General features: G+C 38.5%; 1 protein-coding gene across 4 annotated transcripts in view; it reads left to right on the top strand.

Annotated features, from left to right (window-relative positions):
- The window catches only part of SLC17A5 (solute carrier family 17 member 5), a 54,338-nt gene that overhangs the window by 24,600 nt on the left and 13,416 nt on the right, over nucleotides 1-16,322 (top strand). For all 4 annotated transcript variants that reach the window (XM_044254632.1, XM_044254649.1, XM_044254642.1 and 1 more), the window contains 2 exons: nucleotides 1,429-1,561; nucleotides 2,972-3,119. In XM_044254632.1, coding sequence (XP_044110567.1) covers nucleotides 1,429-1,561; nucleotides 2,972-3,119 — 281 coding nt within the window. The remainder of the gene's footprint in view (nucleotides 1-1,428; nucleotides 1,562-2,971; nucleotides 3,120-16,322) is intronic.

Here is a 16,322-nt window from a genome sequence, read left to right as displayed (position 1 = left end):
AAGTATGTGTTTTTCATTTTATAGAATTTGTGATTTCCTAAAAAACTGTCAGATCATTTCCTACAAAGCAAATAGCACATTTCCATGTTAAATTGTTTCATATCTCCTGGTACTTTTATTTTTTTTTTAGGTGGGAACTTAAAGGAAAAGAAGAGGGAAAAATAGAGGTCTGTCACCTTACTACCTGTGTCCTCTGCTCAAAGCATGTGGACATTGGACACTTGACTTAGATGGTGTGCATTCTAGAATAATTCATTAAGCAATACATTGAAATTGTGTAGTTTTCTGTATCTACATGTTACTTTGTAATGAAAATATTTGTATAGGGGTGCCTGGGTGGCTCAGTGGGTTAAAGCCTCTGCCTTCGGCTCAGGTTATGATCCCAGGGTCATGGGATCAAGCCCCACATTGAACTCTCTGCTCAGCGGGGAGCCTGCTTCTCTTCCTCTCTCTCTGCCTACCTCTCTGCCTACTTGTGATCTCTGTCTGTCAAAGAAATAAATTAAAAAAATCTTAGGGGCACCTGGGTGGCTTAGTGAATTAAAACCTCTGCCTTCGGCTTAGGTCATGATCCCAGGGTGCTGGGATCAAGACCCGCATCGCATCGGGCTCTCTGCTCAGCAGGGAGCCTGCTTCCCTTCCTTTCTCTGCCTGCCTCTCTGCCTACTTGTGATCTCTGTCTGTCAAATAAATAAATAAAATCTTTTTTAAAAATCTTTAAAAAAATTTGTATAAAATATAAAGGGGCGCCTGGGTGGCTCAGTGGGTTAAGCCGCTGCCTTCGGCTCAGGTCATGATCTCAGGGTCCTGGGATCGAGTCCTGCATCGGGCTCTCTGCTCAGCAGCGAGCCTGCTTCCCTCTCTCTGCCTGCCTCTCTGTCTACTTGTGATTTCTCTCTGTCGAGTAAATAAATAAAATCTTTAAAAAAAAAAACACAAATATAAATATGTATAATTATATATACCATATAGCAATTTTATGTAATTTATAAATGTATTTTTAACATTTTCTATCTTTATATAAAATTATATCACTTAAAATAGAAATATAAATTTTAAAATATAAATGAGTAATTACATATAATAATTTTAAATATAAAGATATAATACATATATAACATATAATATGTAAGTATTATGTAAATATAAACAAATAAGTAAAAATTGACCAAAAACTAGTCAATAGGGAGAATCTATAGCTAATAATAGATTTGTCCTCTCTTACTGAAGCTGTACCCCAGGTCCCAAAATAACATGCAAGATTACCTTGAGCAGACTGGACTGTTTAAATATCAACAGGATATTGCTATGAATCTCCTTTTTGAGTTCTGGTGGGTGTGTTTATGTGTATGTTGCTTTGGTTCTTCCTCCCCTCCGTCACCCCACCACCACCACGTAATTAATTCTAAATCTTCTTATTCCTTCCAGAATGGGCTACTCTCTGCACTGCCTTATTTTGGCTGTTGGTTATGTATGATCCTGTCTGGTCAAGCTGCTGACAATTTAAGGGCAAAATGGAATTTTTCAACAATATGTGTCAGAAGAGTTTTTAGCCTGATAGGTAAGTGAATTGAATCAAGGTTTGTTTCTGTTTACCATTATTTACTCTGTTTATAGTGCAAGGCAAAATAAAAATGGTATTAGTCATTTATTTTGTCCACATATTAAAACACTATGTTTTAATGCATGTAGTGCATTTCTGTACAAGATGGTTAGTTCTTTCTGAACCATGCATTTTGAGGGTCAATATTGATAATATCCTATTACCTCCACCATAGTCTTATAACTATAAAAAATGGCTTGCTTTGCTGAATATCATCTCCAGAATTTTATAAACCACAGTGTTTTCAAGCTCTAAGTTTGCAGTGAAAATAATTATTTAAGCCTTCATTCCTTTTCTAAATGAACACATTTTCAACTTCAATCCAAAAACATTTATTGACATCATTACATTAAATGAGGAGCTATGAATCAAAGAACTCAAAGGAACATTCAATAATCATATGTTTTAGACTGCTTTCATAAAGGTAGATTTTAAAACTTTCTATGACAATTGCTTTTTTTTTTTTTTTTTTTAAGATCTTCGGTAAGTGGAGACCCTGGAAGTCTCTGATGGCTATACTTCAGAAATTACCTTATAAAAGGACGCTATTCAGGATAATTCTGCAAACCCCTTCTGAGCAGCTACTGCTGGAAGGTGCTGTCCTGTTCTATTGCTTACTTATTTCAACTCCCAAGAATTTTTTCTCACCTGCAAATGAAATAGATCCCATTAGATTCAATCCAATTTTCTCTTTTTTGGCTTCTGTTCACCTGCTCCATCCAATATGGTAGCCACTATCCAGATATGGCTATTTATATTTAATTGAAACTTTAAAATAAGTTCCTTGACTGCAGTGCATACAAATACAACATTTCCATCATCACAGAGAGTTATTGGATAGGTGCTGCTGTAGAACAGAGAAAAAGTGGCAACCCATTCATTAAGTCCCTTCCTGTTACTCATATTTTGTGTTTAACTGCCTATAATAAAATATGTATATTGCTATTAATGCTAAAACCTAGATGGAGTGTTCTTCTAACTTTATTCAACAGAATTTATCTAGTTTATCTTCTTTGGTTATATGAACTTTGAATCTCATTCTGTACCAAGTATAGCTTCTGTCTAGAACTATATTTTTCATTCTCTTCTTGCTCTTTGTAGAACTTTAGCTGAGTCTTGGCAAGGAAGATTTAATAATGTTGCATTGTGATATTTTCTTTTACATTACTTTCACATTAGTTGCATTATGTCTATGTGTTTTCCAGCAGTTTTCATTTTGTCATGAAAACTGTTCAGTCTTTCATGCAGTACAGCATTTCTACAGTAGGTGGCAGTAGTGTCAAATCTCAGATTTATACTATATTAAGGTAACCAAAGCAAATATTAATATTGAGGCTTCTTTTTCTGTTTATAACTTTTTAACTCCAGGAATGATTGGACCTGCGATATTCCTGGTAGCCGCTGGATTTATAGGTTGTGATTATTCATTGGCTGTTGCATTCCTAACCATATCAACAACACTGGGAGGCTTTTGCTCTTCTGGATTTAGCATCAACCATCTGGATATTGCTCCTTCGTGAGTACTAATATAAAAATTGGCTATGATTGACCTTGAATTCTTTTTTAATTGTGGTTAAGTACATTTAACATGTTAAGTACATGTTTAAGTACATTTACATTTTACATTTACATTTAATGTTAAGTACATTTTAATGTTAAGTACATTTACATTTAACATTTAACACCATTTTAGCCATTTTTAAGTGTACAGTTCTATGGCACTAACTACATTCAGGTGTGAAGATGGAATGCAGCTATCACCAGCATCCATCTCTAGAACTTTGTCATCTTCCCAAGCTGAAACTGTTCCCATTAAACACGAACTCCCCACTCCTAACCTCCCCACCCACCACCCCTGGCAACCTCCATTCTACTTTCTTCCTCTACAAATTTAACTACTCTAGGAATGACTTTAAATTCTTTTTTTTTTTTTTTAAAGATTTTATTTATTTTATTTGACAGACAGAGATCACAAGTAGACAGAGAGGCAGGCAGAGAGAGAGGGAGGAGGAAGCAGGCTCCTTGCTGAGCAGAGAACCCCATGCGGGGCTCGATCCCAGGACTCTGGGATCATGACCTGGGCCGAAGGCAGAGGCTTTAACCCACTGAGCCACCCAGGTGCCCCTGACTTTAAATTCTTAAACAAGAGGCATCTGGATGGCACAATCAGTTGAGCATCCACTCAGTTTCGGCTCAGGTGGTGATCTCAGGGTCGGGGGATGGAGCCCCACATCAGTTCCGCACTCAGCACAGAGTTGGCTTAAGAGTCTCTCCTTCCCCCTCCCCTGCTCCCCACTCCATTCTCATTCTCTCTCAAATAAAATGGCTTAAAAAAAAGAATAAAAACAAATTTTTAAACAAGATTTCAGTTTATATAGTAATTAACACATGAAATTCTTTTTAAATTTAAAATTTTAACTGTCATCACCTCTATACACAGTTTCCAACAAAAACATTACACATAACACATGATAACTTGTGTCTGTCCACCCAGCTAGAGTGGGAACTCGTAAGGCAGATGCTGTCTTACCATCCCCAAGGCTTATGGGCTTGGCACATGGTGGGCATTTAGTTGGATGGATGAATTGCCCAAGACCAAACCAAGTTATTTGTCCAAGTATTATCTTACCTATGTGCAAATATATTTGTCTAGCACTTGATAGCTTATAAATCACTTTCACAAACATTACCTCATTTTATCCTTAAAGCATTCCTAATGAGATAGATATTCTTAACTCATTTTATAACTAAAGATTCAGAGCAGTTAAGTGATTTTCTTACATCACATAGCTAATAAATGATAGAGCCCAAACTTGAACCTAAACTTCTTACCTTTAAGTCCAGAATTTTTTTTTACAACTCCTTCTCTGGAAATATTCTTTGGGCCACGTACTTCTAGGATTCATTTGTGCCAGTCGACTAGGTAGAGGAGGGGCCATGTAAATATTTTACCCCAGAAGATTTGATGTGCTTAATTTGTAATGGATATGAATGATATTTTGGAGAAAATATCGGTCGTCCTGTACCATGTTTAACCCTTTCCCAAATTCTTTTCCCAAATTGACTACCACAGAATTTTATGATTCTTATTAATCCTCAGTCTCCCGCCCCTTCAATAAGTACCTTAAGTAAGAAGTCAGAGAAGTTGGGGCACCTGGGTGGCTCAGTGGGTTAAGCCTCTGCCTTCAGCTCAGGTCATGCTCTCAGGGTCCTGGGATAGAGCCCTGCATTGGGCTCTCTGCTTAGCAGGAAGCCTGCTTCCCTTCCTCTCTCTGCCTGGCTCTCTGCCTACTTGTGATCTCTGTCAAATAAGTAAATAAAATCTTTAAAAAAGAAGAAGAAGAAGAAGTCAGAGAAGTTACCATAGATCAGATTATAAGTGTGCCCAGCTCCCTGCTGAATCCTGTCTGCCACTTTGCCGCGCCTTCTACTAAAGGTTCATTCTCAGCCCCTGTGGCAGTGCTGTTTCCTCTCCACCCCTCTGCACCCCTCTTAGTTCACACCCTAGCTCTTCATTAGGCCTTTCCAGACCATTAATTCCTACTTTCTTCTCTTCCTCTTCTCAGTGCATTCCAGTTATAATTTTATGCTAGATGCATTTATATTCACTGCCTTACCTTGATTTGTAATTATTTTAAATGCAACTTTCTTTCTTATCTCCCCAATTTGGATGTAAACTTATCAGACTAAGACAGGCTATACATTCATATCACAGCTTCTGCACAAGGAGAGGCACACCCAGTCCATACTTGTTGAGTGGTTGATTTATATAACCATACCAAGGAATTAGGAACTTCAGTGCTACATATACCCTTAACAGTGGGGAACCAAGGAAGAAAATCAGCAACACTTAGGCACTGGACCAAGAAACCGTTTGATATAAAAAGTAACCTAAGCAAAAGCTCTGGAACTATAAGCACAGAGAGCACAGGGGCCAAGTCCACCTTTTTGATCCCAGCCATACCAGAACCTGGCCCTGTGCTGGGTCTTGGTCAGTGCTCAATCAAGAGCATGAATGGAAGAATGAAAACAGCCTTTCACATTTAGCACCATGTTAAAACTCTTTCTTAAAAAATATTTAGGTATTGATTTCATTGTATGTCAACACTTTTCTTTAATGCTCTTTCTTTAGTATTATATAATAAAATCAATTTTTATATTCTCTATTAAATTTAAATACAGCATCCACAACCAACATGGAAAATCCTCCACATTATGGTCCCAATTTACCTTTATAATTTTATTTCTCTCTCCCCCGCCTCGTCTAACTTGTACTTCGCCCCAGGTGAACTAAACTACTCTTTATTCTCAAAAAGCATCCCCCAAGAGACACACACACACATTCTTTTCCACCTTTGGCCCTATGCTCATGCCTGTCTATATACCTGGAATGCTTGCACTCTGGATTTTTCTCATATCTTGTAGTGATTAGATTCAGATAATGTATCCCTGACCAGATTCACTGGCCTGTGACCTCAGGGAATCACATCCAGAAGCCCCTGGTAATACTGATTTTGATCACCCAGTCAAGATGTTGTAGTTTCTCTAATAACTACTTACTTTTTTTTTTTTTAAAGATTTTATTTATTATTTGACAGAGACAGATCACAAGTAGGCAGAGAGGCAGGCAGAGAGAGAGAGAGGGAAGCAGGCTCCCTGCTGAGCAGAGAGCCCGATGCGGGACTCGATCCCAGGACCCTGAGATCATGACCTGAGCCAAAGGCAGCGGCTTAACCCACTGAGCCACCCAGGCGCCCCATAACTACTTACTTTTTCCCCCTTCAACAAGGCATCTCTGGAAAGATGCTTGGAGATCATATAAACATCCTTCTCATCACCCTCCTCGCCAGCTTAGATTTAGTACCCATTGTTGATCCACACCAAACCAGTTTTACCATGTGACTTCAAAAACGTGGTATTTCTACCCTATCTTTCCCTCCACATATAATCAGTTGGCGTTCTTTTGTAAGGAAGATTTTCCCTCCTCCTCCACTTTTTTATCTATCATCAGTGTGGACTCAGAGATTCCTAATTTATTTGATGAGTTATAATCCGTTATTGTCCGTATCTGTTTTTATGCTCACGTTATCTCAGATTTAGCTATAGGTGTCCCTCCAAGCTGGGTCTTATAGCCTATCAACATTCCCCACACTCCTTCACCATCCCGCACCCTGCTTCTTCTTTGACCACTTTATTGATGAAACAACTAGATGTTCCAGATTCATTTTGTATCTTCCCTGCCTTGAAATACCTTGGGATCAGCGATTTCTCCTAGGAATGCTGGTTCCTTTCAGTGAAGAGTGGTGTTTAGAAACCAAGGCCCTGGCAAGAGATCATATGCCTTCATTACTAAGTTAGATTGCCTCTCCTAAGCAGGTGTTAGTTACTACTTAGAAATCACTCGAAGCATTGACTTTATTTGTAAATAAACAAAGGTTTATTTACAAATAGAACACAAAAGGGGCACCTGGGTGGCTCAGTGGGTTAAAGCCTCTGCTTCGTCATGATCCCAGGTCATGATCCCAGGGTCCTAGGATTGAGCCCTGAATTGGCTCTCTGCTCAGTGGGGAGACTGCTTCCTCCTTTCTCTCTCTGCCTGCCTCTCTGCCACTTGTGATCTCTGTCAAATAAATAAATAATCTTTAAAAAAAAAACCTTTAGATAATCTTTGAAAAAAAATAGAACACAAAAGTCTGCGATTTTATCAAATTATTTCTTTTACATCTTTTGTATGCTGAATAGCACATAGTAAGCCTTGTTTTTTATTTTCTTATCTTTGGGATGTTGAAGTGATCCTTCAATCCTTCATAGAATTATCAAGGTACCAGCAGAGACTTGAAAATCTCTCTAGAGTGAATTGTAAGGATGCCTTCCTCCACAAAGTAGCAAAAGATGACAGCTTTAAATGTACACTACTTTTATTATGATGTTATTATTTCTTAATTCTAGTTTACTTGTTTAGTTATCACCTTATTTCCGTAATCATAACTGTTAATTAGAGCAATGTATGGGTTAAAGCTGAGTTCACATATCAACTACATTATATGTATTTAAATAGCTCTAAAAGGTAGCTAAGGGCCCCTGGCTGGCTCAGTAGAGTATGTGACTCTTGATCTCAGGGTGGTGAGTTCAAGCTCCTTCTTGGGTGTAGAGCTTACTTAAAAAAATTTTAGAAATAGGGGTACCTGGCTGGCTTAGTCGGTAGAGCATGCAATTCTTGTTCTTGGGATCATGAGTTCAAGCACCACATAGGGCATAGAGCTTACATACATACATACATACATACATAAATATTAAAAGTATCTGCATAGGGCGCCTGGGTGGCTCAGTGGGTTGAGCCGCTGCCTTCGGCTCAGGTCATGATCTCAGGGTCCTGGGATCGAGTCCCGTATCGGGCTCTCTGCTCAGCAGGGAGCCTGCTTCCTCCTCTCTCTCTCTGCCTGCCTCTCTGCCTACTTGTGATCTCTCTCTGTCAAATAAATAAATAAAATCTTTAAAAAAAAAAAGTATCTGCATAATAGTGAATTCCACAGGGTACTATGTAAATTTATATTGACAATAATATTGAGATTGAGGTTAGAAATACAATATTTTCTGAGATTAGGAATAAAAGGAAATAGTATATCTAAATAAGATTTTACTTATAAAGATATTTTATCCTCTCAACTTCTCTACTTCCTACCGAAAATAATTTAAATAGACATATTTTAATATTTAGCTATACTTTATGGATATTATGTTATTTATTTACTTTTTTATATATCAATTTACTTTCACATAATTCTTTCATGGAATTAACTACATTAACAATATGTGACTGCATATTACTTTATCTTACTGATTTATACCTTGCTAATCTAATCACATACTTGGGATAGAAGGACCCTCAAAATTTAGAATTCTAACAAAAGTTAAACTGCATAAGCCTATGGAGCCTGTCATTCTTTTATACGGTTTGGATCTGGCAGTTGTTTATTTAACTAACAATGGTAACTACTTGCCTTAGACAGTAATATTTTTGTTGGTAATTAGAAATTTGTAAGAACAATAATTGGTTATATACTGACTAAATAGCCACCCATTTTACAGAGAAAGTGGTACCTTCTTGAGTTAATTATTGTCAAAGTATTTCATATAATTAAAATCAATTTAAACTTTCAGAACCAGAAATAGATGTTATTAATTATTAAACCCAATAGTTACAGTCTTGGCAGTGTTTAAATCTGAAGTTCAAACATCTCTTGTATAGTTTCATGTGATTTTTATTCATAAACTAGAAGATTACATTAATCCCACTTAAATATAAAATGTTTCATTTTTTTAATGTAATGGTGAATTACATTTTTAAAGTATAAGGATCTGATAATCAGAATAGTAAAAATATTACACTGTATGTAAAAAGTCTATTGTGATAAAAAAAAGAAAACTCTAAATATGTCTTATCCTATCTAGGAATGTAATATTTCACATCCCAAAATTGATCATGCATGAAAGTTGTTGTTTTTTTTCTTTAATTTTTTTTATTTGACAGAGATATCACAAGTAGGCAGAGAGGCTGTCAGAGAGGAGTAGGGGAAGCAGGCTCCCTGCTGAGCAGAGAGCCCGATGCGGGGCTCCATCCCAGGACCCTGGGATCATGACCTGAGCCAAAGGCAGAGGCTTTAACCCACTGAACCACCCATGCACCCCCATGCATGAAAGTTTTATTACAATGCCTGTCACATAGAGGGTGCTCAGTAAACATTTGTTGAAGGAATAATCTCTGGTTTTATCATGAGACCAAATGTCTAATGTTGAATTGTTTACAATATACCAAAGTCTTTAGTCAAAAAAAAAATCAAAACAGGGGGAAGAATTTTTCTGTAACTTACAAGATAGGAAATGCTTATTGAGTATACTTATTGGTGAGTTAAGAAGTAAAAAAGTTTAGGGGCATCTGAGTGGCTCAGTCAGTTAACCGTATGCCTTCAGCTCAGGTCATAATTGCAGGGTCCTGGGATGGAGCCCCATAGGGCTTTCTGCTCGGCAGGAGATCTGTTTCTCCCTCTGTACCTCCCCGAGCTCCTGTTCTTCTCACTCTCTCTCACTCTCTTTCAAGTAAATAAATGAAATAGTAAAAAAAAAAAAAAAAAAAGTAGTTTAACATAATGATGAAAGAAAGGAAGAATTTGAAAAGCGAATTAACTTCAAGAAAACTTTGTTCAATTTAGTGATAATTAGAAAGATCTGATACAGGGGCAGCTGGGTGGCTCAGTGTCAAGCATCTGCCTTTGGCTTGGGTCATGATCCCAGGGTCATGGGATCCCTATATAGGGCTCTGTGCTCAGCGGGGAGCCTGCTTCTCCCTCTGCCCCTACCCACTCATGCTTGCGCACACTCTCTCTCAAGTGCTTAAAATCTTTAAAAAAAAAAAAAAAAGGAAAAGAAAGGAAAGGAAAAAAATATCTGAATCTGATACAAACACAACAGGGGCGCCTGGGTGGCTCAGTTGGTTAAGCATCTGCCTTCAGCTTAGGTCATGATCCCAGGGTCCTGGGATTGAGTCCCATGTCGGTTCCACAAGAAGTCTGATTCTCCCTCCCTCTCCCTCCCTCTCTCTCTCTATCTCTCACGAATTAAAAAAAAAAAAAAAAAAATCCGATACAGAACAGAAATAAGAGCCCCTTGAAACTGAAGGAATAAAGAAATGAGATGTCATTTCTGAGGGACAGAGAATAGAAGAAGCCTAACCAAACTGCTGCACAGTGACGTGAGGCATGTATTTGAGATTTATAAAGTAGGAACAAAGACTGATTACCCAAGAAAGGATTCAAAGAAATAGCAAATAATTAAAGAACTGAAATATGTTCTTTAATGCTACTGATTAGAGAAGGAATCTGGAAGGGATTTCTCTTGAAGTGAGTTAAACAAAATGACATTGTTCCATTATGTCGTTTATAGAATCATAGAAAGTGAGAACTAGGATGGATTTACAGTAATTCATTCCTTGCTACTCCAAGTGTGGCCCACGGCCCAGGAGCATCGGCGTTGCGGGGGAGCTTGTGCAAAGTGCAGAAATCTCAAGCCTGACCCCAGCCTTGCTGAACTGGGATCTGCATGTTAAGGTCCTTAAGTGATTCTTGTGCATCTTCAGCTGCAAGGCCCTGGTCTAGTCAAGTCCTGTCCCTCCTACAACAGACATGTCTGTTGAGCTCGCTCTCCATGACACTACAAAAAATAACACACAGCTCCTGTGTGCAACGAGATGAGTCTAGTTCAGGAAAAAAGCAGTACAAAAATAAATAACTGTAATATATTATGATAAGTCAGAAGTCAGTCTTCCAACAAATATTTATCAAATACCTGCCAATTACCAGCCATGTTAACAGACACAGCCCTGGCCTGTGAAGTTTTTTGTCTAGGATGGTAGAAACGAAAGGCTCACACAGATTAAAAAAAAATTTCTGAAGAAAAAATGAGAGAATACAAGAGAGAGATATAATGTGGATGAAGGAGTAAAGGAAGGTCTGTCTGAGGAAATGACATTTTTTTTAAAGATTTTATTTATTTATTTGACAGAGATCACAAGTAGACAGAGAGGCAGGCAGAGACAGAGTGGGGGAAGCAGGCTCCCCACTGAGCAGAGAGCCCAATGCGGGACTAGATCCCAGGACCCTGGGATCATGACCTGAGCCGAAGGCAGAGGCTTTAACCCACTGAGCCACCCAGGCGCCCCGAGGAAATGACATTTAAGCTAAAGTCTAAGGAATGTGTTAAGTTAGCCACCCCTTGGGCAAATAATATATGTTAATAAAAATAATTAATTTAAAAAAAAAGTTAGCCAGGCACGGGCACCTGGGTGACCCAGTTGGTTAAGCAACTGCCTTTGGCTCAGGTCATGATCCTGGATTCCCAGGATCAAGTAACGCATCTGGCTGCCCTCCCAACAGTAGTCTGCTTCTCCTTTCTGACCCTCCCTCATCTTGTGCTCTCTCTCTCTCATTCTCTTTCTCTCAAATAAATAAATAAAATCTTTTTAAAAATTATTTTAAAAGTAATAAGTTAGCCAGGCAAAAATGGAATAGTGTTCCTGAGAGAAGAATTTATATGAGTAGGAAAAGAAATCAGTGTGTGTCTTAGTCTACTCAGGCTGCCAGAACAAAATACCATAGACTAGGTGGCTTAAACAACAGAGATTTATTTTCTCACAGTTCAACGTCCAAGATCAAGGTGCCAGCATGTTTAGTTTCTTGTCAGAACTATCTGGTTTGCAGATGGGCTGCTTTTTGCTATATGCGCCCATGGCACTTCCCTCATGTGTCTGAAGGCATGCTCACATGTGTGCAGAGAGAGAAAGAGCTCCAGTGTCTCTCATTCTTCCTATAAGGGCACCCATACAATAGATGGGACTTGACAATAGATTAGACCTGAAGAGTAAGGAGAGATCAAACGTGATGATTTCCAGGCATTCTGTATCTGCAGGATAGATGGATGTGCCACTTATTGGAACTGGGATACCTGAAGGAGGAAGAGTCTTGGAGGAAAATAAACATTTCAGACATGTTAAATTTTAGATATTTATGAAAACATCTAGAAAATAGTAGTTAAAGGCAGTAGGATTTATGGATCTGGATCTCAGCATTTGGATTGGAACTGAAAATTAAGGAATAATAATACACATTTTAAAGCATTGAAAGACAAAAATTGCCTTGGGAGAGAGTGACAAGTGATCCCAGGACTGAATCTTGGAAAACAAAGAAAGAGGGAAATAACTAGAAAAGGAAACTAAAAAAGAGCAACAGGGACGATAGAAGGAAAATCAAGAATGTGTTGTCAAGAAAGCCAAGATCGGGGCGCCTGGGTGGCTCAGTGGGTTGAAGCCTCTGCCTTTGGCTCAGGTCATGATCTCAGGGTCCTGGGATTGAGCCCCACATCGGGCTCTCTGCTCAGCGGGGAGCCTGCTTCCTCCTCTCTCTCTGCCTGCCTCTCTGCCTACTTGGAATCTCTGTCTGTCAAATAAATAAATAAATTTTTAAAAAAAGAAAAAAGAAAGAAAGCCGAGATCATCCAATCTTCAAGAATGGGCTCTGGATAAGAGATAAAGATTTAGATCTACAACATCTAAAGATTCAGATGTAAATCTAATAAAAGATTTAGATCTACAACATATGAGTTGTAGGTAAAGCCATGGAATTGGATAAAAAATACTCAGGAAATGATGAAAATCTTGGGAATTCATCAAGAGAAAGAACCTGACGCAAGAGTAACTGAAAAGAAGGAACAGGAGAAAGAGAAGGAAAATAAGTAGAGACTGGAATTCCCAAAGGGAGGGCTTGATTAACAGTGTCAGATGCCACAGAGAAGCCAAGTAAAGCAAGAATGAAAGTGTTCCTCTCCAGATGGAGAAGTTCATTGAACATATTGGTGAAAAGGCTTCTGTAGAACAAGGAGAAGGACGCTAGGCTGCAGTGATGTAAGGAATGAATGGAAAGATAAGGAAGTGAAGACCGTCAGGATAAAGCAGTGATCTCAAAAGTGTGATCCTTAGCCCGTCCACATCAAAATCATCAGGAGTGCTTCTTAAAAATAAAGCAGAATCACAGATCACAGGGCTAGGGAAAGAATCTATCTGCATTTTGTTGCTCCTCCTGGTGGTTTTCATGGACTTTAAAAATTTGAGAACCACTGCCAATAAACAACTGTTTCAAAACTATAAACTATGAAGGGAAGGAGAAAAAAACTAAAGAGAGACACATATTGATGGAAGATTGACTGGGGTTTTTTGTTTTTTTGTTTTTGTTTTTTAAGATGAAACAGACCCAGGTTGTAAATGCAGTGAGAAAAGAAGTCCAATAAACAAGGAAAGGTTAAAGCTGAAAGGAAGAAGTGACAACTAGTGGTTGGTAGATGTCAGGAAGGGATGAAACTCAGAGTCCAAGTAGAGGGATTACCTTCCAAATAAGAAGAAATGGAAGGTAGTAAGGTGGGTTCAGTTAAAGAAAAGTTCTGAGTTGAGTGAGATGAGAACATGGGAATTGTAGTGACTCAAAATATGTCCACACAATCTTCAACACTTCTCCCTTTGGAAGATGGAGCCTATTTCCCCTTCTCTTGGGTGTAGGCTGGATTTAGTGACTTGTTTCTAGTGAATGTGGCAAAAGTAGTGATATCTGACTAGGTCATTAAAAGGCATCACAACAGCTTCCTTGCTCTCTGTCTCTCTCAGATGACTCATCTATCATGTAGGGAGGACACTTAGGAGCTCTGCGGCAAGGCCAACTTGGGGAGAACCAAGGCCATCGCGAGCAGCCACATGAGTGAGCTTAGAAGGAGGTAATGCAGCTCCAGCCAACATGACTGAAACTTCATGAGAAAATCTGACCCAGAACCACCCAGCTAAACCACTTCGACATTCCTGACCCACAGAAACTGTGAGAGGATAAATATTTGTTGTCCTCAGCTGCAAGGTTTGAAGTAATTTATAGTGTAGCAGTAGATAACTAATTGAAAAATCTTAACTGTCAGTCTTTGATTTCTTTGTGACATGGGACTCAAGTTCATTGCTGAGACTAAGAAAGAAGATAGGTGAAGAAGAAAGATTTGAGAATCATAAAAGCTCAAACTAGCTACCGGGGAAAATTGTCAATAAAAACTCATTGAAGGGATTTTTGGCATTGACAAGGATCAGAGGCAATTGGAGATGAATTTTGTACTTCTCTATTTTACAGAGTTGTTCTTTCAGTGGTATTCAGCAGCCCAAGTGTAGGACTGAAAATGTGCTGTAGGATTGAGATTTTAGGCTTGAGATTTTAACAAGCTGAGGGTTGATTAATATGGGATATGGGAATTGAGGGTCTGGGCACGAGATATCTAGACTGTGTTATCTCTCAGATGCTTTTAGTTGAAGTAATAGAAATCTTAATTCAAGCTGGTTAAATAGCATAGTCTATTGATTCACTTTAGCATAAAATCCAGTGACAGTTGGCTTCAGACAAGAGTTGACATCAGCTGTCCACTAATATTACCAAAGATTCATTTCTTTTCCACTCTCTAGCTTTCATGATATTAGTTTTACCCTGGGACTGGGTGTGCTTCTTAAATCACACAATGAAATGATTGCCAGTAACTACCAGAATTGCGTGCTTCTTTACTCACATTGGTCAAGGAAGAAAAGAATCTTTTTCTCTCTGTACCATGATAGTAAGTCCTAGGCTTCATTTTGATTGAACCAAAGCAAGTTACATAACCACCCCTGAACCAATCCCTACAGCCAAGAGAATACCATCTGACTTTAGGACAATTAGCACCCACCCTAAAGTTAGAGGTGAAGGAGTCAGTATCCCCCAAACCTCATGGGAATGGATGCTGAGGAGGCCACTGGTAATGTCCTCTACAACGCATGGAGATGTGAGCAGGAAGAACTCATTTTGAAGATGAAGAAATTCAGGTACAGAGGAGTTGGGTGGCTTCCAAAGTCACCCCTAGGAAATGGCAGACCTGAGATTTGATTCCAGGTCTCAGCAACGTGATTCAAGGATCTTTCTGCTACATCAGGTTGTCTCTTGAAGATCTTAAAAACTGGTCTTCATTTAGTAGTTATTTTGAAAACTCAGGGAAAAGAACTCATTGCCAAGAACAGATACATACTCTGGTTGCCTCAGTTTATGTGAGTTTATTTTAAAACTAAGTAAATAAATATGAGAAGTAAAAATTGTAAGGAACATAAAATTGGCTCACTAGCCAGCTAGCCAGAAAAAAGGTAGTGAGCCACCCACTCCATTTCATGGAGCTGAAATGTAATTCAGGATTCATCAGGTACCTTCAGTCCTTCAGGAGCTCTGGAATCTGGCAGGAACTTCTGGGAAGGTGGGAGGGGGAATATATATGTGTATATATATTTATATTTATATATATACATGCACACATAGTACCTGCCTTATAAGATTATAGAACACATATACACTTGCTTATACACTTAGCTCATTATAATAAGTGCATTTGCACGTAACACAATAAACTATTATTTTCTGGGAAACTTTGAGTCAGGTCCCATGACCAGGGTTACAAATCAATCCAAGTAAAATAATAAAGGGCTGATTGGTGAGCTCTTGGAAAAGAAAAGTCTGATTACTGAGGACTAACCATTGGATCATTAATAGCCAAAAGAGCAAAATGGTCTAATTTCTCAACATTTTTAGCCTCATACAGAGAGGGAACACAATAAATATGGTACATCAGGATTTCAAGTAGATCTCCCATGATAACCTTTTAGAGAAGTTGGAAAAAGATGAGTTGGATGTACAATTAGGTGGGTGTGTAATTACTAAATTTCAGTGTCATGGCATGTGGATTAAAGGATCTAGTCATTTAACAAACACTGTACCCAGGCATTCTACCAAATGTTGAAGACACAAACACAAAGGTAATATGGTCCCTGTTTGCATCTGTAGAAGCTTCTGGTAGTTTGGGAGGATGGTAAGGTCACATCCTGAAGCATATACTGGATAATGGCCAAACAGGATCCTGGAACTGGGCTTCAGGCATCAGCTGAGTGGTTGAACTTCATATCTTGAAGACCCTGTTCTAGCCCTGGCATTCTGTGAATTGTAAGTCAAAAAAGACATTTATCTAGATATAGTATGAAACCAAACAGTTTAGTAACATAAATGATTTCAATAAGTAGTTGTAGAAGTTGGTAAGTACAGATGTGCACCATATACTTACCTCCAGATATATAGTA

Source organism: Neovison vison, chromosome 1 (genome assembly GCF_020171115.1).
Source record: "Neovison vison isolate M4711 chromosome 1, ASM_NN_V1, whole genome shotgun sequence".
Classification (NCBI taxonomy): domain Eukaryota; kingdom Metazoa; phylum Chordata; class Mammalia; order Carnivora; family Mustelidae; genus Neogale; species Neogale vison.
Note: the sequence above shows the minus strand (reverse complement) of the source record. Positions and strands in the feature narration are given on the sequence as shown.